The sequence below is a fragment of the Pteropus medius genome, unplaced genomic scaffold (assembly GCF_902729225.1).
Source record: "Pteropus medius unplaced genomic scaffold, Ma_sr-lr_union100, whole genome shotgun sequence".
Lineage (NCBI taxonomy): Eukaryota > Metazoa > Chordata > Mammalia > Chiroptera > Pteropodidae > Pteropus > Pteropus medius.
The window spans coordinates 5,559,548-5,584,995 of NW_024350924.1; the positions used below are offsets into that span (position 1 = coordinate 5,559,548).

General features: G+C 44.0%; 4 protein-coding genes across 10 annotated transcripts in view; 1 reads left to right on the top strand and 3 right to left on the bottom strand.

Annotated features, from left to right (window-relative positions):
- PTPN22 (protein tyrosine phosphatase non-receptor type 22) overlaps nucleotides 1-197 on the bottom strand; it is a 48,105-nt gene extending 47,908 nt beyond the window's left edge. The window contains exon 1 of one of the 2 annotated variants that reach the window (XM_039841241.1): nucleotides 122-197. The gene's annotated coding sequence lies outside the window, so the exon portion shown is untranslated. The remainder of the gene's footprint in view (nucleotides 1-121) is intronic. The other variant, XM_039841240.1, reaches the window with a different exon arrangement.
- On the bottom strand, nucleotides 1-6,212 carry BCL2L15 (BCL2 like 15). 4 transcript variants are annotated; one of them, XM_039841253.1, is made up of 6 exons: nucleotides 6,142-6,212; nucleotides 4,391-4,460; nucleotides 4,049-4,199; nucleotides 3,611-3,732; nucleotides 801-1,019; nucleotides 1-197 (listed from the first exon to the last, which is right to left on the bottom strand). In XM_039841253.1, the coding sequence occupies exons 3-6, from the start codon at nucleotides 4,173-4,175 to the stop codon at nucleotides 180-182; spliced, it is 486 nt and encodes a 161-aa protein (XP_039697187.1). In that variant the 5' UTR covers nucleotides 4,176-4,199; nucleotides 4,391-4,460; nucleotides 6,142-6,212; the 3' UTR covers nucleotides 1-179. The 4 variants fall into 4 exon arrangements, with proteins under 4 accessions (XP_039697187.1, XP_039697191.1, XP_039697190.1 ...); XM_039841257.1 differs by lacking the exon at nucleotides 6,142-6,212 and adding an exon at nucleotides 5,768-5,836; XM_039841256.1 differs by lacking the exon at nucleotides 6,142-6,212 and adding an exon at nucleotides 4,853-4,881.
- Nucleotides 5,926-17,623, bottom strand: AP4B1 (adaptor related protein complex 4 subunit beta 1). 2 transcript variants are annotated; one of them, XM_039841237.1, is made up of 12 exons: nucleotides 17,429-17,623; nucleotides 16,809-16,997; nucleotides 15,145-15,369; nucleotides 14,554-14,684; nucleotides 14,054-14,201; nucleotides 13,009-13,505; nucleotides 11,944-12,027; nucleotides 11,083-11,186; nucleotides 10,146-10,353; nucleotides 9,576-9,857; nucleotides 8,968-9,317; nucleotides 5,926-6,230 (listed from the first exon to the last, which is right to left on the bottom strand). In XM_039841237.1, exons 1-12 carry the CDS (start codon nucleotides 17,599-17,601, stop codon nucleotides 5,955-5,957), a joined length of 2,667 nt encoding a protein of 888 aa, XP_039697171.1. In that variant the 5' UTR covers nucleotides 17,602-17,623; the 3' UTR covers nucleotides 5,926-5,954. The 2 variants fall into 2 exon arrangements, with proteins under 2 accessions (XP_039697171.1, XP_039697172.1); XM_039841238.1 differs by lacking the exon at nucleotides 5,926-6,230 and having other exon boundaries at nucleotides 8,571-9,317.
- DCLRE1B (DNA cross-link repair 1B) lies at nucleotides 17,590-24,684 on the top strand. Of its 2 annotated transcripts, XM_039841249.1 has the most exons (4): nucleotides 17,590-17,962; nucleotides 18,634-18,799; nucleotides 19,154-19,336; nucleotides 21,657-24,684. In XM_039841249.1, exons 1-4 carry the CDS (start codon nucleotides 17,774-17,776, stop codon nucleotides 22,709-22,711), a joined length of 1,593 nt encoding a protein of 530 aa, XP_039697183.1. In that variant the 5' UTR covers nucleotides 17,590-17,773; the 3' UTR covers nucleotides 22,712-24,684. The 2 variants fall into 2 exon arrangements, with proteins under 2 accessions (XP_039697183.1, XP_039697184.1); XM_039841250.1 differs by lacking the exon at nucleotides 19,154-19,336 and having other exon boundaries at nucleotides 17,705-17,962.
- Nucleotides 24,685-25,448: the final 764 nt, after the last annotated feature.

Sequence of the window (25,448 nt, forward strand, 5' to 3'; positions counted from 1 at the left end):
TCAGAGCCATTCCCAACTTTAATAATCAGTAGGAAATAAGTTATTCAGTTAATTTCTGTTCTGTCTAAAAGAAAGTGGTTTTTTATTTGGTTGTCTGTTTTAATTGCCAGAAATTAATCACCTGATCAGTCAAAAGGGAAAAGATGTTCACCCTGGGAAACAGTGCCCCTGTGTCTTCTTCAGCTCTCCAGATTTTCCTAGAAAGACAATGAATATCCTACAGTCAAAGGGATGGTTGTCAGGAACTCCCTAAGGAGACCAGGAATGACCCACAGACCTCTCTAGGGAATGCAGCTCTTGCTGAGGCTTCCACCGATATTGGAAGCGAAAGGGAGTGCTCTGTGAGAGCAAAATTTCTAATGACAACTGTGACGTGGGCTGAGACTGCCTCGACAGTTGTTAATAGAGATGACACTCATCGTTTGTTGGATAATAGTAAGGAGATTCTGAAATGTCTCAATGCACACCCAAAGATGTTAGGGAAAGAAGACCCAGGAATTAGTCCGGGAACAGAGTGAAGCCAGACTCCACCACAACACACTTTACAGATGTGGAGGAAGTGGCAATTAGCTTTACAGAGTCAGCAGTCAAAATTTCAAGCAGCATGACCCAGGAGTCCAACATCCACGGGCTAGCTTTTGAGTCCTCCCCTCTTCCACGGCATTTTCAGCAAAGTAGGGAGGCCTGTTTTTCTGCTTAGTTTCCAACTTACAGAAAGACTCATGACTTGGAGTCCCAGGTATTAGTGCCAGGTATTACTAGCAAATGCCTAGCAAAGCCAGGGGCCCCAACATACTTACCCAACCTCCCTGGCCCTGGATGAACTCCCGGATGGCACCGTTGATCATATCTGTCATGGGGATTACCATCTGTCTCGCCCTTTCAGGATCTATGCGGGTCACACATTCAAGCAGTTTCACCGACACTGCCAGGAAGGCTCTCTCATAAGCTAAGCTGGAGTCCTGAGCACACCAGGTCATGCTGAGAGATTTCACTGTGTCCTGAAGTACAGCCCCTGCCTGGAGGGAGAAACAGGATATGTCAGTGGAGTCACACTGAAAAAGTGCAGGAGGCTGCGGGTACAGGAACCCAGCAAGCACGCGTTCCCCAAAGAGGGGCAAAAATGCTGCTGGTCGTATCTGAGGTACTCTTAGCGGGTGGATGGACAGGCTTTTTTCAGTTTAATGCTTTGTTATTTATTGTAATTAGTGTTAGAAAAACTGAAAGTAACCCATCACACCCATGATTTCAGATATTATTGCCTAGAATGAACCAAATGATTAAAAGAAAAACAAAATGATTTGAAAGAAAAATATTAAGCACGTGATGATAGTACAGCTGGTCAAATTGTGAAGGAATTGCCTGAATGACTAAAGTCTGGAAAACTCTAAAGTAAAAAAATAGATTAGCTTTTCCTCTTCCTTAGTCCTTCCCCCCACAATGTGGTCCGAAGCCAACAGGTAGGGCCAAGCAAGATCCACTATAATGTAGTGTGGGGGGCCGTGGTGGTCCGCGCAGGGTGTCAGGGCCCAGACAAGCTGGGAAGGGCACCCGCTTCGGAGCACCTGGATCTCGGTAATGCAAACACGGCGCTCAATGAAAGGAAACCAGAGACCCCTGGAGAACATCTGACTTCCGCCAGGGCTTGGAAAATGCAAGATCTTTCAACAGAAATTCAGGAAGTACTCAGAGAATGACAGGGACGACACAGGCCAGATTGAAAGGACTCCCACTGGCCGAAGCTGGGACATTTTGAGCATTCAAATAAATAATGACAGTAACAGATTATAACCCATCAAATAAAGTAGGAATTTATGAATCTATGTTGATATAAAAAATAAATAAATAGAATGAAATTTTGATAAGATATGGGATATTTTACATGGTTTCAGAGTACTTCCCTATAAAACACTTACTAACTACAGAGGGGAGGAGTTACTACTTTACAGAGCAGAAGCCTTGCAGATACCATCTTAGGTGATTAAAGTTACCAGCAGTGGTGGGAAAAATTGAAATCTGTGCCACTCGATAGGATGCAATGAGAAGAACACAGCAACACTTCTGTGATATTCCCACCAAAGGTACATATCTTAAATCTATTCAAGAGGGAACATCAAACCCAAGGGACAGTCTACAAAATAACTGGCCATGATCTTCAAGTTTCAACGTCATGAAAATCAGTGAAAGACTGAGGAACTATTCCAGACTGAAGAAGGCTAAAAGGACATGACAACGAAATGCAATATCTTATTCTAGTCTACATCTTTTTGCTATGAATGACAGCAGTGAGACAAATGGCAAAACTTGAATGAGACCTTAGGATGAGATGAAAGTGTATCAATGCTGATATCGAGGTTTTGATGGTTAGACTGTGGTTATATAAGAGAATGTCCTTGTTTGAATGAAACATAAAAAAGGATTAGGTGTTGATGGAACATGTTGGCTACTTATTCTCAAATGATTCAAGAGAGAAATTCTTTGTAAAATACAAGCAACTTTTCTGTGAGTTTTAGACTGTTTTAAAAATATATTTTAGTTAAAAAAAAAAAGTAGACTTAGCTATCAGCTATGTAGGAAAGCTTCAGTGCAAGCAATTAGGAGTCTAGTTCTGCCTGAATGTCAAGTAGACACACTACCCAAGCTATATCCAGTAGGAAGAATAAAGCATAATGGGTCTGGAATCAGTCTGGGTTCAAATCCTAACTTCAACACTTACCGAGTACCCTACTTACTTCCCTAGTTCTTAGTTTCCTTCTCTGCTTACATGGATATCAAGTCAGAGAATACTAATTGAGGGCCTATTACATATCGGGCACTAGTCTAGATTGTGTGAATAAAGCAGTGAACAAAATGGGTTAAATGCTTCCTCACACAGTGTTATATGTAGATGGGGAGAGGCTGTGCTATGGATAATAGCTTCTCTAACACCTCATAAGGCGGTGTAAGGATTAAATGAGATAGTAAGTGTAAAGCATTGAGAACACTGCCTGGCACACGGTGAGTGATGAATTAATATTAGCTGTCATTATTGATATTAATCAGCAACATCTTCTAGAACACTGTCTATGGTCTTTATTTCCAAAACACAGTCCAAGTGTCAGTGCCAGTGATTGGCGTTCTGATGAACTAACAGCCAGGTAGGCCCTAGCCTACGACTGTATAGTCATCCCTCATTGCATCAAACTTGTCAACTGCCTACCCTTTTTATATATAATTTCCTTCCTGGCCCCTAGAGGAAAAAAAGATGCCCACATCCAGAAAAATAGGTATTAAAACAGGTGCATAAAAAAAATAAAGTGCCTTATCAAGAATAAAGTGCTAAACGTATGCTCTATGGGACTAAGCACAGCTCTTGACAAAAAACAAATAGAAACAATGTGAAGATTGATCAGCCTATGCCAAAAGCTTCCCATCACAGTAGCACTCGGTTCTGACGAACTCCTTAAGAACTGGCAATCGGAGAATTCCTGGTGTATCTCCTAGGATAAATATGAGACACAAATCTTTCACAGAACATTTCTAGTCACACTCACGTAGGAGCAGTAAGAAAAGGATATCTGAAATAGAAAAAAAAGCAGCAAACAACAGAAAGAAGTAGTAGAAACTTGACCTTCCCCCAAATGGATTTTGCAATGATGTTTTTGACAGAAGCTTCCAGTTCTTCATTGACCTCGTCCGCCAACATCCGAAGACGACCAGCAATGATGGCCACGTCAAAAGAGGAATCCTCTCCTAAGACAGAGGGAACACGGACACGTTGGTCACAGTCCTTGAAGAGAAGGCAAGTCCCAGGAATCTGAGCACTGGAGAAAGTTCTCTTGACTTTCAAACAATTTTAGCATTGTTCTCTCCCAAGAACAGCTTCAATGTTCTGTCAACACTGACAGTCAGAAAATCTCCCTTCACTGAGAACCTCTTTCCCTTCCAGGAAGATTTTGGGTACTGCCGAAAGCTTAAAGTTTGCCCTTTGAAACTTAAGTGGAAGTAAGAAAGCATACCCAGATTCTCCTGTTGACTTGCAGTCATTGCCTCAGACCAGGAGACTTACCTGAATCTGGTTCATCTACACTATGCAGTTCCCGGTTAGCGACCATCACTGAGGTGCCTAAGAAGTCTGTGAGTAGGAATTCCACGATGCATTCTGTTTGCTCCTCAAAGGTTCGGGGGTTCTTCATTTTAGATGTTTGAGTTTTCCTTTTCTACAAAACAGGCAGCTTTCAACTCAGCAGGAAGTCGGAAAGAAACACTGGTAAATCAGCAGATGTGTCTACTTCTCAAAAAGTTCCCTAATGGGACACATATCAATGAGACAAATGGTCCTAGAGCCTTTCCCACCACCTTTCTTCAAAAACAGCCCCTCAGACAGCTGCGACTTCTCTGAAGAACTTACCACACAGAACTGTGAGGTGTGTTTTGAAGACTTTCAGTTCCTCGTCTCAGAACCACACCATAGCAAGTATCTAAGATTAATGAACAACTTTTATAGTTAGATTGCCCATGTAGAACTGCAATAGAGTTGAGAAAGAGCCTCTTGGGTATTTTTATTAAGAAATAACTTCCTGTTAGGTTTGGGTATGGTGTAACCTAAAGAAAGATCTTGAAGCCATAAGAGACAAGCATTCAACTCCTGATTATGGCATGTATTTACTAGAATCATACATTGGTTATTTACTGAGTATCTATGTGTAAGGAACTATACTTGGCTCTACAAATAACGCAGAACAATGATATGGAGTTCCTGTCCTCATGGAGCTTGCACTTTAGCATGAATAATAGATATTAAAGAACTAATCACATAATTTCTTCTGCTTATTGAGACAGTGTGTGATTACTGCCTAAGAGGAAAACAAACCTAGGGGGTTAGGAAGGCTTCCCTGAAGTAGTAACAACTGTGATGAGATCTGAAGAACAAGTAGGGGTCCGTTAGGCAAAGAGGAGGAATGAGACCATTCTGGGTGGCAGGAACAGGATATATAAAACCTGAGAAGGTGAAAAACAGCATTGGGTATTGGAGGAAATGTAAATGAAGATAACACAAAGTATTTCACAGGGAAATCATGAGGACAAAGTCAGATAACGTTGTGTGGAGTGACTCGGCAGTGTCTGACGTGCAGTAAATGTTAAACGTCTTCCTTTCAGCCCAAGGCCTAATGACCAGAATGAAAGGGATCTGGAGTTTACTGTCCAGCAGGATTAATGAGGACTTTCCTAAAAGGGTTGGACTCCATCACTGCTTTACAGGATATCACCCATGTGGCCGCCTTCTTATGTAGCTATACCTAGATTTAGAGTTTGGGTCTCAGAAGCATCCCACAAACCCATCAGTCCTTCCAGGGTACTAATGGGAGATTCAAGCATAAACAGTAAGTCAGTTGCTCAGAATGAAATTTCTATCTTGCTTGTTTTCTATTCCATTCTATAAAAACAAATGATCGTAAATTCCTTGGGACTAAGAAAAGGAATTATGTAGCTAAAGGGCCACTTGCATTTGTCATTATCTATCACTAGGGCTGAAATGTCGGTTACTACTAACTAGGCCTCAGACTGCTAAGGTCAGAAGGTCCCTCAGAGATCGTTCTAGGCCAGCCTCCTTTCACACTAGAGCTAGCCATTGACAACTTAAGGATTACAACAAATACATTTATGACGTATTCCCCAAAACAAAAAATGCATTTGAGAGATCATCCCACCGGTATAAAATAGTTTGCCCAAGGTAAGTGGCATCAGTAAGTGATAGAATAGAAATTTAAAACCAAGCCTGTCTTACCTCAAAAACCTTTCCCCACAATAATAAACCACCTTCCTCATTTCACTACTGACATGGTTAGGGGCAAACGCCATCTGTGGAATATAAGCTTGACTCCTTTGCATTATCCTATATAATCAATGTTGTTAAGGCTGCAGAAACAGAATATACGCTCTCATGGGCATGCGGGGTATTTCTCTTTGGTTTTTCAGTGTAGCACCCTCCCAAACCATCCCTTACCCCTCAGCCACATGCCCCTCGCTGTTGCAGTTCTAATCGTACTCCTGATTATTGCTGAAAAATGAAGCCAGAATTTTTTCACTATCACTTGCTTCTTCTGCCGCTCTGGACACAGCAATTTACGCCCCTCTCCCAAAAGCCTCATCTCATTATACCATTGGCTCGAAGTCCAGGGTCTCGTTATCTTCACCAGGTCTACATGTGGATGAGGATCCTCGGGGACAGCTCCTCTCAGTGTGGACACCTATAACTAAGGAAATAAGTTACTCATTTCCCTCCCCAAACACAATATATGAGAAAGAAATAGAAAAAGTGTAGCAGAACTCCCATTCAGAAATGAGGAGGGGGCAGGTACCGTAGATATATAACAATCACTGGCCCATAACATAAAATTATGGTTGGGAACTATGCAAACGATTGCCTCTGCAATGTCCCAAAGCACCAATGTCATTGGTGAGCACTCGCTGCGTGTATTACATTCTATTTACCAACTAAGATAGACATTAGGCCATTTTTCTAAAAGGCACAGAATCAACTACCCTCATGGATTCTAAAGAGAAGCATCTAACATATTACGCCATCAAACCATATGTCTGCAGAGGCTAGAGAAAGCGCCTAAGGGGAAGGAATATTACATAGCTTCATGGCATAAACTTTAGTCATTTTGCTTATAAATTAGTAAAACCAGGCTATGGTTAAATCAGTTCTTCACTGTGATCACGTTAAAATTAAACTTTCAAAAGCAACAGTTTCATACTCTGCTCTGCCCCTTACATGACAGAAAAGCAATCAAGTAGAATTTAATCTTCTAAAAGCTCCAATAGCTGGGATTATTTTAGTAATATTTACTCAATTGCTGAGCCATACCTAATTTTCTTTAGGTCAAGATTTCAATTAGTCTTTATTTTTTTTAAAAAAATCAATGAGTTGACTCAATTTCTACCACCTACATCCTGATCCCTTAACACTTTAGGTTGGCAGCACCTGACACTTCGATTTCATTTTAGTTAGTACCTAACTAAACATTCATAGTTTAACTGAACAAGTCAAAAAATGGAAAAGCAATTCCAAAACTGTTCTGATCCCACTACCTCCAGTCCCTGGGGATCCACGGTCTAGCTCATGCGTTCTCTACTGGGGGGGATTTTACCCCACAGCGCACCTTTGGCAATGTCTGGAGACATTTTTAGTTGTCACAACTGGGGGGTCTATTGGCATCTAGTGGGTACAGGACACAGATGCTGCCAATAATCACCCTACAATGCACAGGAAACCCCATGACAAAGAATTATTTGTCAATAGTGCCACTTTTGAGAAACCCTAGACTTCCATTATTTTCTGGATAGTTGATACGATATAAAACATACTTCAAACACCATTCACAAAATACCATCAGAATCTAATTAGTCATTCGTTCAATAAATATCTATTGAGTAATCACTAAGTGGCAGACATTGTGAAGATAGAAGGAAAGAAAATCACCATCCTTAGAAATCGTCTACTGGGGACAATCAACTTACAAATTCTTAACGAGAGAATTCACTACTGTATGTTAGCTACTTTTATTAAGAGCCTAGTTGTGAGAAGTGATGGGTGAAAAGTTACTTGAAGGCTATCCAGTCTATCTACATATCTAGGCAATAGATGTCCTTGCATTAAGCTGGATGATATTTGGGTCGTGTTATCTTAAGTCTTTGAAGAAATCCCTTCAATCAGCTCCATGTTAAAGTTATGGTCTGTGTTCATTGAAGAACATCTAAGAAAAGTCATGTGAAATCCATTATGAACTTCTCACAGAAATTGTATATGTATCGAAACTACAAGTAAATTTCTTTTAGAAGTTAGAATTGAAATGTTTCTTCCTCTCTGATGATAACTATATAACTATTTCTCTTCACTCTGACTGCAGATCACTTACGGAGCTAAATCTGAGACTCCGCTGAAACAATTGTGTAGGCCTTTACAGCCTGAACACTTGTGTTCTTCCCCATTCCTAACCCAGCTGGTCTTAACTGGTATTTTCGTTTTCCCCATTCTGGATTCTCTAGTTATTTATACTTTACCATAATTTTATTAAGTCTGTTCTTCCCATATGTTGTCTCAATTAATGTATAAAATGTGGTCTGGTATGAATAAAATTAAAATGAGGCAGAGTGACAGGAAAACAATTACAACGGTACCGCTAGACATATGTGTGTACTGACTGCTTTCACAGATTGAAGGAGACCCTTAACGAAGGCAGCGAGGGTCACAGAAACTTCCCGAAAGAGCTCGCGACTAAGTTGAACACTGAAAGATAGACTAGATGTTACTTAAATAAAGCTTCGAGGGTGAGGAAATGTTTTCGGCAAGAAATAAAAGCAGGTGCCAAAAGCACAGAGGTGAGGCAGAATCTGGTGCATTCAGGAAACTGAAAGTGGTTTGCTTTCGCCAGAACGGAGGGTGTTTCGGGAAGTGGCGAGACATGACACTGAAGACTTTGAACTCTGGCCTAAGAAGCATAATAAAAAAGGTAAGAGCAGTCAGGAATTACCTGCAATAATCCAGGGAAAAGATGACACCCACAAATGATGACTCCATCAGATCCACACAATTCAGGCATCTTTAATTAGTAAAACACCCTAAAACTGATTAGAGAAGAATCCAAATCCTTCCCTCACCCCCATTCCCAACCCCTCACCAACATTAACTTTTACAACATCTCCTGGAAAAATGGGGTCACTCACCAACAGGCATGAGAGGAATAAGCTAATGGCGTTTAGACAAAAACACGAGAATCCTGATTCCTAGATTTCCCATTCTCCTTTTCATCTGACATTATCTGGACTTATAAGCAGCTCCAATGAGAAAAACTAAAGGACTCTGATAGCTATTCATCTCATTCCGGACAGGCAGCACGACTCTTACGATTTTATGTCTCCAATTGTACCAATTACAGTTTCTAATACAGAAACAAAACTGTTCAGTGTCTCAGTCCTCGCCTCGCTTTGTTTCATGGAGATCTGCATTTCCAAGTTCCCGGGCTCCAACAGCAGTTCCGTTAGGAACAGACAGCCGGCAGTGTCCTGCGCACTGAGGTAGGCTTTCCATGGCTGAGCCCCAGCCTTGCTCACCGCGATGGTCTGGATGTTCACCACCTGCAGGGCTACCTGGAGGGTGTCAGGATGGACTACTCCCTGCCAAGGGCACACCTGCTGATGAGCGACTTTGAGGCTAAGCCACGTTTTCTCAAAAGACTCAGGAGTCATCTGGTGACTGGGCACTAGCATGAGGGCTCCAGAGTCAGGGAGTGCTTGTACCCTCTCCTTGTTCTCTTCAGGAATCAGGGGTCCTGAAAGAGTCAGAAAGCTTGTGTAAGAGATGTGCTTCACCTATAGGAACCACATGTTTTACCCAGATTTCCCAAAGTACACAATGTAACTTTTCTCTTTGGATAACTGACTTAAACAGCCAGTAAGGAACTTCTTTCTTGCTCATAAAACTTCAAATTCAGGTAATAGTCTGAGATTTAGCTAGGGTACTCTACTACTAGGCATTGCAAAAGATAACAATTTTTCACGACAAGATATAGAGTAAGGACTACTTTGACCTGATGTGGCGAAGGATGCAGTCTTAGGAAGGTCTGGGCCACGACGCTCTGCCCCCTGGAGTTTAGAGATGGTTGCCCAGCGGGCTTTGCCATATACTGGCACCAGCGTGTTGAAGTCTGAGGCCCAGCTATTCACAGGTCTTTCTGCCTGATCCTCCAAGAGTCGAAGAGAAGTGTCAGATTTAGGGCTACATAGGATCCGCTTAACCTCATCAACGCCAGCTAGGAGGAGACGATAATAGAAGAGACCTCGGTCCCGTACTGCCATATCCTTTTCTTCCTCTGAGGTAAGACAACAGATGAATTAATTTAAAATGAAAACACTCTCCTCCTGCCCCTGTGACAACCAAAATAGGAGAAAAAAATAAAGGAGGCAGGAGGCCCAAGAAAACATCAACATCTTCTTCTTGAGCCCCAGACCCAGAAGAGAAGAAAAAGATGGAGGGAAGAAACCCTACCAAACATTAGCATTTTCTTCTTGGATCTCAGATGGGACTCATCAAACAATGAAAGCTGCGGGAATTTTTACTATTGGTCCTGGCAAGTACTATTTCTTTCTGGAGAACCTACCTATGCAGTAATGTAACAGACGCCCCAGCGTGTCCTGGCACTCGGCAGGTCGTGAGAGGAAAAGGCGCAGCAGGGCAGTGAGCAGCTCCATTTTAACAGCCGGAAATGTCTCTGACTTCACATTCTCTACAAAGTCTTCCAACACATAAGGAGCATTGGGAATTCTTTCCCCATGGACCCCGAGTAGCCAAATAAGTGCCTGCTTCCCCTGGAGAAGGAAGGAATAACAACAGGTGCTCAATATTTGTCTGTCCAAAACACAGCAGGCAGTACACAGCTGCAGGTTCTGCTTTTCTCCTCATGTCAGCAGAAAAGGTATAATCTTTTATTTATTTCAACTTGCGCTGTGTCGATCCCACCTACTACATTCTTTACAACTAATAGGAATGAAATTGCACCACACAAGACTCTCGTGGCCTATGCTGATAAAGCAATAGGCTTCCTCAGCTATGGGGTCTCTACCCCAATTTGGGGTTTAATGTTTCCGTGAAAGCAACAGAAAAATTATTCTAAATTACTTCATGAAAGTGGTGATTAACCTACAGTGCACATCTGTGAAGCTTCTTAAAAACACATGTGTCTCGGTCCACCACTCCTGAACATTTAAATCAGTAGATCTAGATGAAGCCCGAATATTTGTAAAAATTCCCCAAGTGATTCTGCTGTTCATTCCTGCTGAAAATTCCATGGTCTAAATCTCTGACTCAAAATTGTTCCAGGGAACAATGGTATCAAAGTATTTGTAATAAAAACTATAGATAAACTTTAAAGTTTTTGTAATTTACATCCCATCTAAACGTAAAAGAGAACCTGAAGTGGCAATCAAGTCTAAGAATTTCCACTTCAGACATTGGGTACAAAGAACAGATTCCGTTTCAGACAGCAGGGTCCCAAGCAATCCCCCTCTGCCTAGAAGTAAAGGAGAATGACAGTCTACCTCGCTGTCTTGAATGTTCTCCTCACAGCCGGGCAGGGCCTGACACACAGCTTCCGTACACTGAGGACACAACCAAACCAGGTCTCGGAAAGCTTGCACCACCACTACGACACAGCTCAGGGTACAAGAGCACAGGATTAGAGCCTCCACGCAGAAAGGAATCTTAGGAAAAGTCACATGCTCAGACTAAATTGCTAGTGAATGTCTGTAGAATGGGTGCCGGAGGGGTGCTCAATGGTTATCTGAGGAATGTATGACGTGGGCAATACTTTCTTGAATGAATGTTGCTCTCATTAGATCACCATGAGGATAAATGAACTCATATATGTGAAAGCACTCCATACGATGTAAAGCTGTAGGCAGATGTTGGTTAATGTTGTTGAATGATATTCTTGAAGACATTATAAACGGAGCTACCAGGGCTGGGGCTACGGTGAGACAAGCAAGGTGCTGAGGGTGTAAAATTTAAGAGGACATGCAGGGTTAGCACCTGCATGAAACTGAGAGCAATTTTTCTTCATATCTTTGCATTTTAGGCACCTTGCTTACCTCACCCTCGTCCCAGCCACTGGAAGCCACTGTTTACAGTATGCTGCCATAAGCAAAAAGAGGAGTAAAGGTGGGGAAATGACAAGCAAGGTGATCTAGGACCCTTCGTTATCTACAGGACAGCCTGCGGACTGACAGCAACCTGAAGACTCTACCTTATTAGAGCTATAGATCCTGTGTTTCTCTGATGGCAACAGATGACAACACAAAGAGAAGTTCAAACCTCTATGTTGTTCAATGACAAATATTTTTTGAGCAACTACTCTAGGCCAGGCAAGGGACAAAATGAAATCCTAGAAAGGCAGCCATTACCTGTGGTAATGTGCTCTTGTCGAAGCCCTAGCAACTCTGTTAGAATCTGCACACACTGATCCGTGTAGGTCCTGGCAATGCCACCTACAGAGGAAGGGAAAGCAGAGAAAAGTGTTAAGTCAGATACTAGCATCTCATTCGAAAATAACTGCCCAGCAGATAAAGACAAAGAAGATATCTTAACAAATCACCCAGTGCTTGATGAAATAAGCATCTCAGTTTGCTCTAAAGGAAATCTCGGTAAAATGGATCCGTTTTCTTTTTTCACAGACCACTAAAAAATCCCAAGTTCAAGGAGGATTGAAAACTTCCAGTAAGAACAGTGTGTATGTGGCAGCCAGGTATGAGGCAGCGTTGGCTGCAGTGCACCTGCAGATAGATATTCTTGCTGGGGACACCTGACAGCAGCCTCCACTCTCCTCTTTGTTCTCTCTTCCCTGCCCCCTAAAAATAACCATACTTTATTCTCCATCAGAGGGTTCCTTCTCGTTCTCCATTTGAAGCCCCCTAAAACTTAGCTCCCCAGTTCTTTTCATTTTGTGAATCATTCTAGCCTTTAAATTCCATAGCAATACGAAAAAGTCTATAAGATTTAGGATTTAGTCTGTGTTGTTCTGTACTCAGCACAATACATAGCTCATAGCTCAATAGATGATTGGTGAATTGACAGTGGACCTTGAGTCAGTTAAGCTGGGTTCCAGCCCCAGTTCAATAACTATATAACATTTTGGCCACTTAATAACCTTTTTGTGACTAAGTTTTTGATCTTTAACATAAGCTAAAAACACTTGTCTACTTTTCCTGACTGCTTCACATAACAGTGGTAAAACGATGAATAGGAAAGCATTGTGGATAGTAGACACCAAAAGGCAACATAAACTTCACACTGTATAGTATGAGTTACTGGAAGATAGGACAACATCAGTGTTGACAAAAAAAAAATTCCTCCCCTCTTCCTTTGCACTCAATTCTTTGGTGCCTGACACTTTGACTCTGAAGCTCTCTGTGGTTCAGCTTTCTAGGTGGGTGGTCTAGGTTCTCAAAGGGAAAGCAGCAGCCACCTACCTATGGCAAAGATGGCAGCCTGTGCAAAGTCGCCAGACACATCGGTGCAGTACCCTCGAAGCTCCTCCAGCACCTGCTGCACGTTCTCGTCGTTCACCAGCTCACACAGCACCTCCACCTTCTGTAGCTTAATGTAGTGGGGCTCCGAGTAAGAGCAAAAAAACTTTTTGTAGTGGCTGCTAAAGTGACCTGGCAAACTATGCAAGATCTGGCGCACATGGCAAAGGGCAGCAAAACAGAGCTCACGACTCTCTGAAGAACAGGCAGCCAGCAAAGGTCCCTTGACTCGCACGAGCACATCGGTTTGTACATGGGGAAATTTGTTTGCCAAGATCAGAAAGAGTTTCGTGGCTCCCATCACCACACCTGGGCTACTGCTCTTGAGAAAGCTGTCCAACAGGTTGAGAATGTCAAACAGCTCCTCCTCACTGCGGGGTTGGTAGCGCAGCAGGAAGTTCAATACTTCGGCCTGGCCCCATTGATCCAGCTTTGACATTCTATCCAAAAAAAGGAAACAAAAGTGCTATTTTAGCAACAAAATTAGGACCATCTTCACGCTACTCTCATGTCACCAGCCATCATCTGTTCATCACAACAAGGGAGAATTCTTGAAAATAGGCTGTGCTATAATCAAATTCGTCTTTTTACATTCTATTTCCAGTTTACACGAAGTAGGCTTTAAATTCCAAGACAAGTTTACAAGACAGATGCTTGCTCATCTAAGGCCAAAGACATGCTCACTACACTCCAGATCCAGAGTCTCGACATTTTAAGACAGCACGAATGGCTTGGTCTGGGGGGCATAATGACTGTAGAGGACAGAATCTATCCCCACAGGCTGTTTCCTCCCTCTCTCTACCTCACCAAAAGAAACTAAAGCAAATAAAAAAAATTCTCTCAATAAAATATGAGGAAGTTAATAGTTATGGTTAACTTTCTCTACTAAGTTGTTCAAGACCTCTCCTTAATTCAACATGTCGACAACATCCCACTAGGATGCAGGTCTTATTGCAATGAAAAGAGCACCGAGGTGAGGCATCCAAACCGATTTAAGAGGTGGTGAGCGATGGGCTTATTGATGACAACACCTCCTTCCTGTTTCAGAATTTCCTCTAGAGACCTCAGGCAGTTTACCACCACAATTGGATCCTGGTCACGCAGCAAACTGTATAATTCATTTACCAGGGCACCATCTATAAAAGAGAACAAAGACCTCAGATAAAGAAGAAAAGCTTCAATCACAGGGATAGAGCCAGAGTAATAGCTCCAAGCAAACAAAACTGAACTTCTCTGCTACAAAAATCACAAAGGCAATAACGAAGTCAAAGCCTTTTCCAAGTAGCTAAGGCAAAGGATCTCACCTGGGCCCAAAGAAAGGACTTCTCTAATCTCAGAAAACACCAAGCCCTGCAACCTACTTAAAGAGACATGCACAGAAATAGGGCCACTATTATTTTCTACCAAAGCTACACAATATTTTGCAAAGTCATCGTATAATGGAGAGACAAATAAATATTCATCAAGGATGAATACAATGAAACTTACCCACTTCAGAGTCTCCATGAAGATTATGCATCTTGGCACAACCAAGGACTGCCACCCTCCTGACGTAAGACGCCTTATCCCGCAGACCATTGAGAATAGGCTGCTGGATGTATTCCTGCACACCAGGCATCCTAAGCAACATATCCTAGAGTCAGCCAGATTCTGAAATACTAGGTTTGACACAATTCAGTCTCTATTCACTTAACAGAGGGTATTAGTAGATATTTGAACGTGCATCTATCAGGTCGTGAAGAATTAAAAAAAGCTGCTGCCAAACTTTAAAAGTCATTATTTGACTTTTCATTTGGAATAATGCTGCACGGGCAGCAAGAAAAAAATATATACATAGCTGTTTAGAAATCTTTAGTCAAAATCAAGAACTATCTCACCTAGAGCGAGAATGGAAAACTCCCTTTAATGAAACCATATGGTATAGGTTTTAAGCCAAAGCAATGGCTGAAAATTTGAGTGAGGTTACGACAGTACTGTCCTCAGCATGAAAGAGCTCAAATAAATTGCTATCACTAAAAACCTGCCCATGACCCCTGAATTCATCACCCGCTGAGAAACAGGCAGGGAAAGGGTACTCACCTGAGGCTACACATGCTCCGCAGTGCCAGCCCTCGCACCATTGGGTTGGGGTCCGAACAGTCCTTGCACAGTGTATTGATAGCCAGGAGAGCCAGATCTGGTTTCAGGGGGGCATATGTGCACATGTACAGATAAACCAACTTCTTCTGAACAATATCTACAGTGGCACTGGCCTTTATCATTTCCATGAAAACACCAGACATGTCCAAGCCCCGAGTCATGTGCCTGAAACAACACACATAGCAGGAAGAAGTAAAATAGGTAATTCCCAACCTACGATGGAGAGCGTTTTGATTTATACATGTCCTGGTTATCCAACGAGATTGTGATCTCTGAGAGGGAAGCAGCCAGGTCAACCTTGTCTATTATGTCACACTGCAATAAATGTTCTATTTATTCAACAAACACAAGAATTCCTAGTACATTTCTCTGAAATTCAACTTTTATATTCCAGAGATATGCTCAATATTCCAGAGGTATGCTCTGGGGACATAATTTTGAAGAAGGCATGGTCTCACATCTCTAGGAACTCAAAGTCTACTAAGGAGCCAGAGAACACCACTAACTACAGTATGACAGATAAGCATTATAGAAGAAATAACAGCCAGAGGCAGTGGGGATCCAGAAGTCTACTACTGCCAGGAAGTCATAAAATGTTTCCACAGAGGAAGTAATAGTTTAGCTGAATGAACAGAAACTCACCAGGCAGGTGTGGTAGATAACAATACATGCTATGAGGCATGCATACATGATCAAGAATGGGACATTGTTTTTGAGAGTCTGCAGGGAGTTGAAGTCCAGTGCTCCTTAGGTGCTATGACAAGAAGTTTGGACTTTATCCTGTAGATCACTGTTTCTGAAACTATAGTCTCCTACAGGAATCAGATGGGATATTTGTTTTAAATGCAGATTCCTGAGTTCCATCCCACCCTACTGAAATCAGAATTACTGGATTGGATAAAAAAAATTATTTTTTTAAAAAGCACCCCAAGGGACTTTTGTGCACACTAAAGTTTGTGATCCACAGCTATAGGCGAGGCATATATCCAAATTCATGTGTTGGAAAAATCATTCTGACAGAAATGAGGGAGCAAGGTGATGTACTAGTAGGCTACTGTAATTGCTCTGGTAATGAAGCCAGAACAGCGGCGCCAAAAGAAAAAAAGAAGAAAAAAAAAAAAGGATGGCTATCCAGAAGTATGAATTCATACCATCTCACTTGAGAAGTGAAGATAAGATGTCATCAAGATTGACTCCCACGCTTCCTCAGCTAGGTGGTGACAGTCATCAACATAAATATAAGTGGAAGAGCAGGTTTGGGAGGGGTAAGGGTGTAGGTGCTATTTTGCATGTCTTTGGAGAAATAGCCACGTGGAAATGCCAAGTAGGCAGTAGGATATGTGGGTCTGAAGATAAAAAAAGGAGAGCTGTACTAGATATATTATAGGTCTGGGAGTCGACAGTATAAGTTAAAAATATGGATGAAACTACCCAGCTGAATAAACGAAGCAAAACATAAGTCTCACAAGGGAGACTGCGATGGCACTCCAGAGAAGCAGGAACACTGGATCCTAGCACTGCCATGTATGAAAGTTTATTTACTCTTTCGCAGGGCAGAGCGCCCCGGTGGGGACTGCGGGGGGCGTTAGGGCGTCGGGTGATACCTAATCACTCGCTGGATGACATTCCGGTAGCGCAGCCTATCGGCCTGAACGTGAGGGTTACACAGAGCCTTCTTCAGCTCCTTGACCACGTCCTCCGAGCCGAGGTACGGCATCTTCTCGAGTGGTCCCGGGGCAGTTCCCACAGTCCCCCAGGTAACTCGTGGGCTCCCTCCGGCCCCGATGTGAAACCTAGGTAAAGGAAATGTCAGTCAGCCAAGAGGCGAAAGGCGAGATTTCGCCCCCGCCTTGGCTTCCCCGGGGCCTCGCACGCTCAAGCTGGCTCCCCGCGCTCCCCGGCGAGCCCCGCCCTAGGCGCCTGGTTCCTTCCCGGGACCCGCGGGCCGGTTCGCCCCGCCCACACGTCTCTCCCGCTACCTTTGGGCCCTCCGCGCGCGATTTCCAGCCGCGCAGCCGACAGTCCGCCGACCCCTCCCTCTCAGTCCCAGCCTTTCTGGCGCCTCCACGCGGTCGCCGTCACGGATAGGCCCCGTCACGCTTTGTGCGGAAGTCCCGCCTCCTCGAGAGAGACCACGCAGAGCAGCTGCCACTCACCCTCTGCCGGCGAGCGCCGAGCTGAGCCTGGGCCCCGACCTTAAGGTGCCCTTCCCCCAACCTCTCACCTCTGGGCGCAGCCGCGGCGGGCCATCGGAAATCGGCTACCTGGGCCTGTCTCCGCCCGGCAGCGCGCGCTTTGAGCCGAGGGCCGGCTCCCGCGCGCGGTCGGGAACGGTGCTTCGCTGAGCGACTTACGCGATGTGCGATTCCACCCCCGGACTGTCCGGGGCACCGTCATTTCCTTTTCTTTTCTGCACACTCGTAACTTATTCCTCTTCTAGGCTGGCTTTCCTTCAGGGTCTCTGGACCTGTTCTTGCCCCAGAGTGACTTTTTTCAGGGTGGTGATAGCAGGCTCTCGCAGGAGCTCTGTTCCCATGAAGATCCCATTGGTGATTCCAACCTCGCCACCATGAACGGGGTCCAGATCCCCCACACGCCCATCGCTGTGGACTTTTGGAGCCTGCGCCGGGCGGCTTCCGCACGGCTCTTCTTCCTGACCCACATGCACTCAGACCACACCGTGGGGCTGTCTAGCACCTGGGCCCGGCCCCTCTACTGCTCCCCAATCACAGCTTTCCTCTTGCATCGTCAGCTACAGGTACGGTGGTCTGGAGTCAGCCTCCGAGCGCTGGTCCAGCCTCTGGGTGGGGACATCTGATCTTGCACAGCCTTGGAGTCACGGAGTAGGTTCCAGGAGGACCGGCTGACTGTTACAAATGCAGGAGTTGTTCGCACCCAGAAATGCATCTATAGCTCAGAATAGGAGCGTGGCTTCCAAATGGCGGACTGGGTGGGATGTTACAGCTATACGGTGGGGAGATCCTTTAGTCCAACCAAGGAAACTGTACCTACCTTTTCACATACGCTAAGCCCGTGTTTCCCCAACTTGCCTCATCATAAGAATCCACCTACCGTGCTAGGTAGATACATAGACTCTCCAGCACTACTCCCCTGCCCAATCCAATTCAGTGGATATAGCTGGTGCCGGTCCTGAAAATCTGGTTGGAATATATATTTTTTTAACAGATGCCCCCAAAGGATTATTATAAGGAAAGTTTGAGAATCGCTGAGTAGACTGTTTTCTGGACTCTTAATTTAAAATCGTACAGAGGGCGGGATGGAGAATGGGAGGAAGAAGCGGTCATTGTTTGGGAATCCACATTACAGCTTCTGCCCTATTTGGTCAGCTTGCCCTTATTTGGGAGAGGGATAGTTCCTGATCCGGGGAGCGGAACCTGTGTTCACTGGGATGACCAACTATCTCCTCAGGTGTCTAAGAAGTGGATCCGAGCCCTGGAGGTTGGTGAGAGCCATGTTCTGCCTCTAGATGAAACTGGGCAAGAGACCATGACTGTAACCCTGATGGACGCCAATCACTGCCCGGGCTCTGTCATGTTTCTCTTTGAAGGATACTTCGGAACCATCCTCTACACAGGTGGGCCTCCGGAGGAGTCTCTCCCCGCTTCTCTACTGAGACACTGCTTTTCTTGAGCAGCCTTAACTCAGAAAGTCTGGAGACCTCCTAGCTTAATCCCACATAAGCACAGTGGTCCTTTTTTAACCGATTTCCCATGCTTTAAGGGTCCAAAGCTTGTGAAGAATAATGAAAAAACAGGAGTAGGATAGAGACATTTCCACAGGGAAGCTATACTACACTTATTAGTTCAGTGCCAGACTCCATGATGGTTTTCCACAGGCTAGTAAGCAAATGCCCATCTGCTGTTAGAGGTGGGAGAGGCTTGTCTTCTATACTGTCTCTGACTCTCTGCCCCTCGGTATATTCTTTCAGGTGACTTTCGGTATACACCGTCCATGCTAAAGGAGCCAGCCCTGAGAGGGGGGAAACAGATTCATACCTTATACCTAGACAACACCAATTATAACCCAGAGCTGGTTCTTCCTTCCCAAGAAGAAGCTGCCCGCCAGATTGTCGAGCTCATCCGAAAGCACCCGCGACATAACGTAAAGATTGGTGGGTGGTTTCCTTTCCTTTTTCTTTCACCCATAGCTTGTGCATCTAGATTCCTTGGGGGTGTCTCACATCTTTCACATCGTTGCGCAGATTTCCCCTTCTCCATGAAAACCTACCCTCACCATCTGAAGTTGCCATGTGTCCACCATCCCTCTTCCCAGTCACTACTCTTGATCCCCTGTATCAATACAACTTTTTCATCTTTTCATAGCACTCGTCGCCTTCCAACATACTCTGTGTTTTAACACGCTATTGCTTATTGTTACTGTTTTACCCCACTTCCCCTGACACAGACATACACGTAAAACTCTTGAGAGCATGGGTGGAGGTGGGAACATGTGTGTTTGTGGAACAGAGAAAGGCAGCAGCCAGTGTGACAGGCAGTGGGTGAGGAGGCTGGAAAGGCAAGAGGGGCTTGTAAGACTTTTTGAAGTGGTCCTAAATGCAACCATTGATGGCTCTTAGGACCAAGAGCTCTATTCTGAGTAGGAGGGGGACAGTATTGCACTCATCGCCTTACAAAGGATTCCATAATTTATGTATTTATTGCATTTAGTTTTCATTATCTGTCTTCCCCTGCTAGACCAAAAGTTCCACAATGGAAGGGCTCTTTGTTTTACTTATGGATAGATCCCAAATGCCTTGGTTAATGGCTGATGAGGCATTCCAGAAATATTTGTTATATGAGTGAGTGAAATTTATCAGCATGTAGATATTCAAGTTAGTGTTGTGCTTAAAATTAGATATATTGAAAAACCAACTGTGTGCTTGTTCTAGGATTTCCACAATAGTACACAACATTTGGGGGACACTTCTTTTAGAATTGCCTTTTAAGATAATTTATGAAAACCAATTTTTGTTTTTAAAAATGTAAGATTTAGTTCTAAATGACTTTCTTATTTCCAAACTTATAATCCACAAAAGGGAAAAGATTTGCCATCGTGATGAATGTTTTAAAAGGCTAGGCCCCGATTCTGAAAGGAGTTTCAAAGCCGGATCAAACAAAGTCACTGAAAACAATGGTATTCCTTCCAGACTGGCCACCAAGTTGAGAAATGTCCCCTACTCTCGAGACTGCTCAAGTGCTCATGAAGAACAATCAGTGCTAACTATTCTCAGAGTTTTCAGTGCAGTTTTCTCAGAAAAGCACAGTTGGCCAGGAGGGTACTGTAGTAGGCTTAATTTTGCAAATATATAATAAGCCCCTACTATGTGCCAAGTATTCTGAGGCAGGAGGAATAGAAAGATGATTAAAATATTACAGTCTAGAAATAAAGGACCTAAAAAAAAGTGTGCATGTATTGTGGGGTCGGAGGGGTAGGGATAGAAAAAAGAAAATCAGCTACATTTATAACTAAAAGAGTGAGGTTTTGAATTATGTTAAGGAATAAGGTGGTTATAAAAGAAATATAAATTCTTCAAAGGAGTTCACAATCTGACATGGACTTGAAATATACCTCCAGAAAAGGTCTGAGAACAACTATTAAACAGTATCTCCCATATCTGTTACCATAACCGTTACCGAAATTCAGGCCTCCATTTTTTTCTATCAGTTCTGCTTGGTCTTCTAACTGGTACTTCTGCTTTCAGTGTCTTCTCTTCCGGGCCGTTGAATAACATTGCTGCCACATTTTTTTTTTCCTCTAAAGCCCCGCCTGCCCTGATTGTATTATTCCTATGATTAGGATGAGTCGTTTTCCTGCTTCAGACTCTTCAGTGGCTCCCCTTCACTTGCAGGATTAAGACCAAGCTCCGTAGCAGGACGTACAAGGCCCTCTATCACGTAGCCCTGGTTTACCTCTGTGGTGTCATATCTTACCAGCTCCTTTTACTTTAGGAACACCAAACCGACCCCTCTTGACATGTTCTCCACCATCTGCTTCTCTTGCCAGGTTAACTGGGACCCATCCTTCAGGACCTAACTCAGCTCTCATTTTCAGGAAACTTTCCCTAATTCCACCAAATGGTAGATACGTAATACCATGTGCCATCTCTCACCTTGCCCTTAACCACGTGATTTCTGGGTTCCCGTGTAAATTACACTCCTCCAGGACGGAGACTTTTTGTTTTCACAGTGGTTAGCACTTGGTAGGAATTTTCCTTTATTGAACTGAACTAATGAGTGGATTCTGTGTTAACCTCCCCCTACCCCATTCTCCATATATCTCAGTTCAAATACCATCCTTCCTTGATGTTCTCCCTGATCGCCCCGATAATTTTGTGTATTTTTGTTAGATATTTGGTTGATTTATTAGGTTTTCCCAGGAGCTTCATTCTCTTCCTTTTCTTACTTTCCTCAACCCCTTTTAACGTTATTCAGGACTGTACAGCCTGGGAAAAGAGTCACTGTTGGAGCAGCTGGCCCTGGAGTTTCGGACCTGGGTGGTATTGAGTCCTCGGCGCCTGGAGCTGGTGCAGCTGTTGGGCCTGGCGGATGTGTTCACGGTGGAGGAGCAGGCTGGCCGCATCCACGCCGTGGACCGTGTGGAGATCTGCCATTCCGCCATGCTGCGTTGGAACCAGACCCACCCTACCATCGCCATCCTTCCCACAAGCCGGAAAATCCACAGCTCCCACCCCGATATCCACGTCGTCCCCTACTCTGACCATTCCTCCTACTCTGAGCTTTGTGCCTTCGTCACAGCACTGAAGCCTTGCCGGGTGGTGCCCATTGTCAGGCGACAGCCCTATAGGGACCACTTCCAGGCCAGCCTGAGCCCCCCGCTCTCGGTGCTCCCAATTCCAGACTCTGTGCAGCAACATATGAGTTCTTCCTCTAGAAAACCAAACGTTCTCTGGCTGCTGTTAGAAAGGAGGCTGAAGAAGCCAAGAACCCAGGGCGTCGTGTTCGAATCCCTTGAAAATGCTGATGAACCTCAAGCTGACAGTGACTCAAAGAGGGCTAAGAATGAGAACCATTCTGGAAAGCTTGAGAAGCAGCCCTCCCACGGTCCCTTGCAGATCAAGAAGCAGTTGTTCCCAGACTTCTGCAGAAAAGAATGGGATGGGACGGTCCCTTTCTCTAAGTCCCAGAAGATACTGACTGCCCCCTTGGGTGTCTCAGAGCATCTGAGGTCTACAGATGAGGAATTTTTCTCTCCAGAAACTGAGGAGGAAATCGGTGTAGAGCCCCATGTGGTCCCCAGGGGAGACAATGATGGTTCAGCAGTCTTAAGGAACCAGAGCTCACGGATGGGCCAGGATCCGCCTGTGTCTCACAGTAGTGAGGCAGTCCCTGGGGGCCTAGCACTGAAATACCTTCTGACTCCAGTAAACTTTTTCCAGACAGGGTTCTCCTCCAGGGGCTTTGACCAGCAAGTGGAAAAATACCATAAATCCTTGCTAAGGTCCGGACAAGAGTACCATCTTGTCTGATCCAACATGGCAGTTTGAAGACAGTGGCTGAAGGCTGGTAGGGAGAGTTTGTTTTGGGCATTACTTTTCTATCTTCACAGGATTCTTATGAACTCATGCCAGAGCAACGCTTCTCAAAGTATGTTCATTGGGAGCTTAATATCTATGGAATCCCTAGTTTACAGTTGACTCTGTTTAAGAAATGCCTTTCATTATAACTCCTTCACAGTCTGGGCACATTTCAGGTTCTAAGAAGACCTGCGGCAACTTAATCTGTTTACATGTATTTAACACAGTATTCCTCTAACTTTTTAGAACATGCAGCCCTCTTACATGGCTGCAGAAAGGGATAGAGCCTGAATCAAAAAGGCCCAGGTTATTCCTATTGTTATTTGGTGTGTCATGAACCATTCTCTATGTCCCCTTCTCCCTTTTCCTAGATAAAAGCCCCTACATAGTTCTGATTAAGTTAAGAACTGTGGTGCTGGAGGATAAAGTGACCCAGGCATCACATTCCAATCCTGAGTATCATTGACTTGCCATGACCTTGGGATCTAAGTGACATCCTGTCTTGTCTCTGGGAGGGAACAGGAAGTGATGCAGAGCCTTGGAACAGAAGGGGAAAATTCTACCCCTGCCTCCATGAGAGTTTGCAGTTAGTGTCACTGGGGACCTACCTGGAACAGAGCCAGCTGGGGGATGGGCACCCCTTACCAGGGCTGTACCTAGAACCAGGCTTAGGGGAGGATAGGCTTCCCAGCTGCCTGGAGGCTCTGACTGACCGAAATAAAATTACAAACTATCAACTGTGCTGCCAGATATTCCTGATCGTTCACATAGCTGGGATATTTGCTGCCACCACCCCCCCAAAACCCCCCTCACCCCGCCCTTGGATTGAGTAGGGAGCCAGAGCACACAGCCTGTTTGTTTTAGTATCCAGGGCAGAGACCAAGGAGCCAGCTGGAGGAAGAGGCGGGGGTGTGCAGTTCTGCCCTGTCCTGCTCACGTCCTGACAGAAATGCCAAACCAATAAGCAGGACAGCAGATAGCACAGGCTCAGAGGGCACATGGATAAAACTGCTTCAGAATGGAGCCTGGAGCCTTGAGCCTTCGTAATGAAGAAGCCTGTTTCTTGTCCAGGAAAAACAGGTTTCCTACTTTGGGAGGAAGACATGAAGAGTTTAGAAAGCAAAATAGGGCCTTGCTCTTGGGCAGGCTGTGTGTTTTGTCAGTGACTTTCACTGTGAGCCCCACCATGGGCCCACTAGGAGGCGCAGGTGAGGCATGTGGGGCAGCAGGGAACCTGGGCATTGTCCTGGGCTGAAATCCAGGGTGCCCTGGGCCAGCAGAGACCATGCTTAAATAGAGCCTCTGTTCCTCACCTAAACCCACTGAGGTACCTGCTTCTCCTGATCACCATGGACATTAGATCATTGGGAGAATTCCTAGCTCTGCCTCCCACGGGATAGGTACTTCAAATATTGGTTCTTGGCCTCTGGTTCTTTAAAAATTCTTCTGTATGTAAAATAAATTTTGGAGGTTAAAATATAAAGAAGAAAAAAATTCTTCCATGTAGATCAATTGTTTTAGTCTTTTTCTGTGCATGTAAATATAAAATGTTTTTTTCAAAGTTGGGTAATACTGTATAGTTTTATATCTTACAGTATACTTTCTTAATATCGAGCATTTTCTTGTATCATTAAATATTGCTCAAAATATAATTTTTAATATTAAATATGTAGTATGATGCCCTATCATAAGGGTATATTTTAAACCATTTCCTTATTCAACATTTCTATTACCCTTTTTTTAACACATATTACAGTGAACATCCTTGTGCATATATCATGGCATTTTTGTTTATTGGAATAAATTACTGGAAGTGATTACAGTTTTAAGTTCTTGGTGCAAATTGTACCCAATTGCACTACAAACATGTTTTCTTACCATCCTTCTTGAAGAAGAGGATAGTATTAAAATACCTTGAAGATTCATTAAGTTCAAATGATATTATTAGAACGGTACATGTAAACATGGAAAATTATCTTGTGTATTAGTAAATATTTACGAAGCTGTGTGGACAAGGCTCAACCGACTTCCTCTAAGTGCCTCTTGCTGTCTCACTTCGGTGCTGCCCAAAGGTGGCAGAGAGAGATAAGGCAGTCTTCAGGACCAGGGGCCCCAGACTGGCTTTCTCGTCTAGCAGCAAGGAAACCTGTTCACTCTTGGCATGCACTGTGTCATGCGTTATTCCCTGAAGTGGCATCTGTATGAATTCAGATGGGGGAGTAGAAGCAAAGGGCTTTGAGAAATTAGTTGTTGGTGGCATGTTTGTGTTTTAGTAATAGGAAAATTCCATACTATTCTAAAGTAAATTTGGCTACTTATAATAGAGATTGGCAATTGCTTTGTTTGATTTCTCAATACTCTCATATACAAATGCTGCATGGCATATATCTAAGCTCATTTATTTTACTTTTAGAATCTAAGGATGACCCCCATAGATCCCTGAAGTGCTTGCCTTAGGCCTGAAGGTACTGGGAGGAAGGAAGTTCCCTAGATATCAATGAGTTATTTGTTTCAGGATCTGTGGAGAAAAGTACTTTTTCACAAGGAGACTGATAGTGACTTTAGTCCCTTTAAAGAAGGACATTTGCCTGGCTGGCTTTGGAGGACCATCTCTCACTTCTGACCCAGACTTCCCTTTGTGGTAGGAAATAGGACATAAGCGAGTCTGCTTGTTCAAGAAACAGGATTT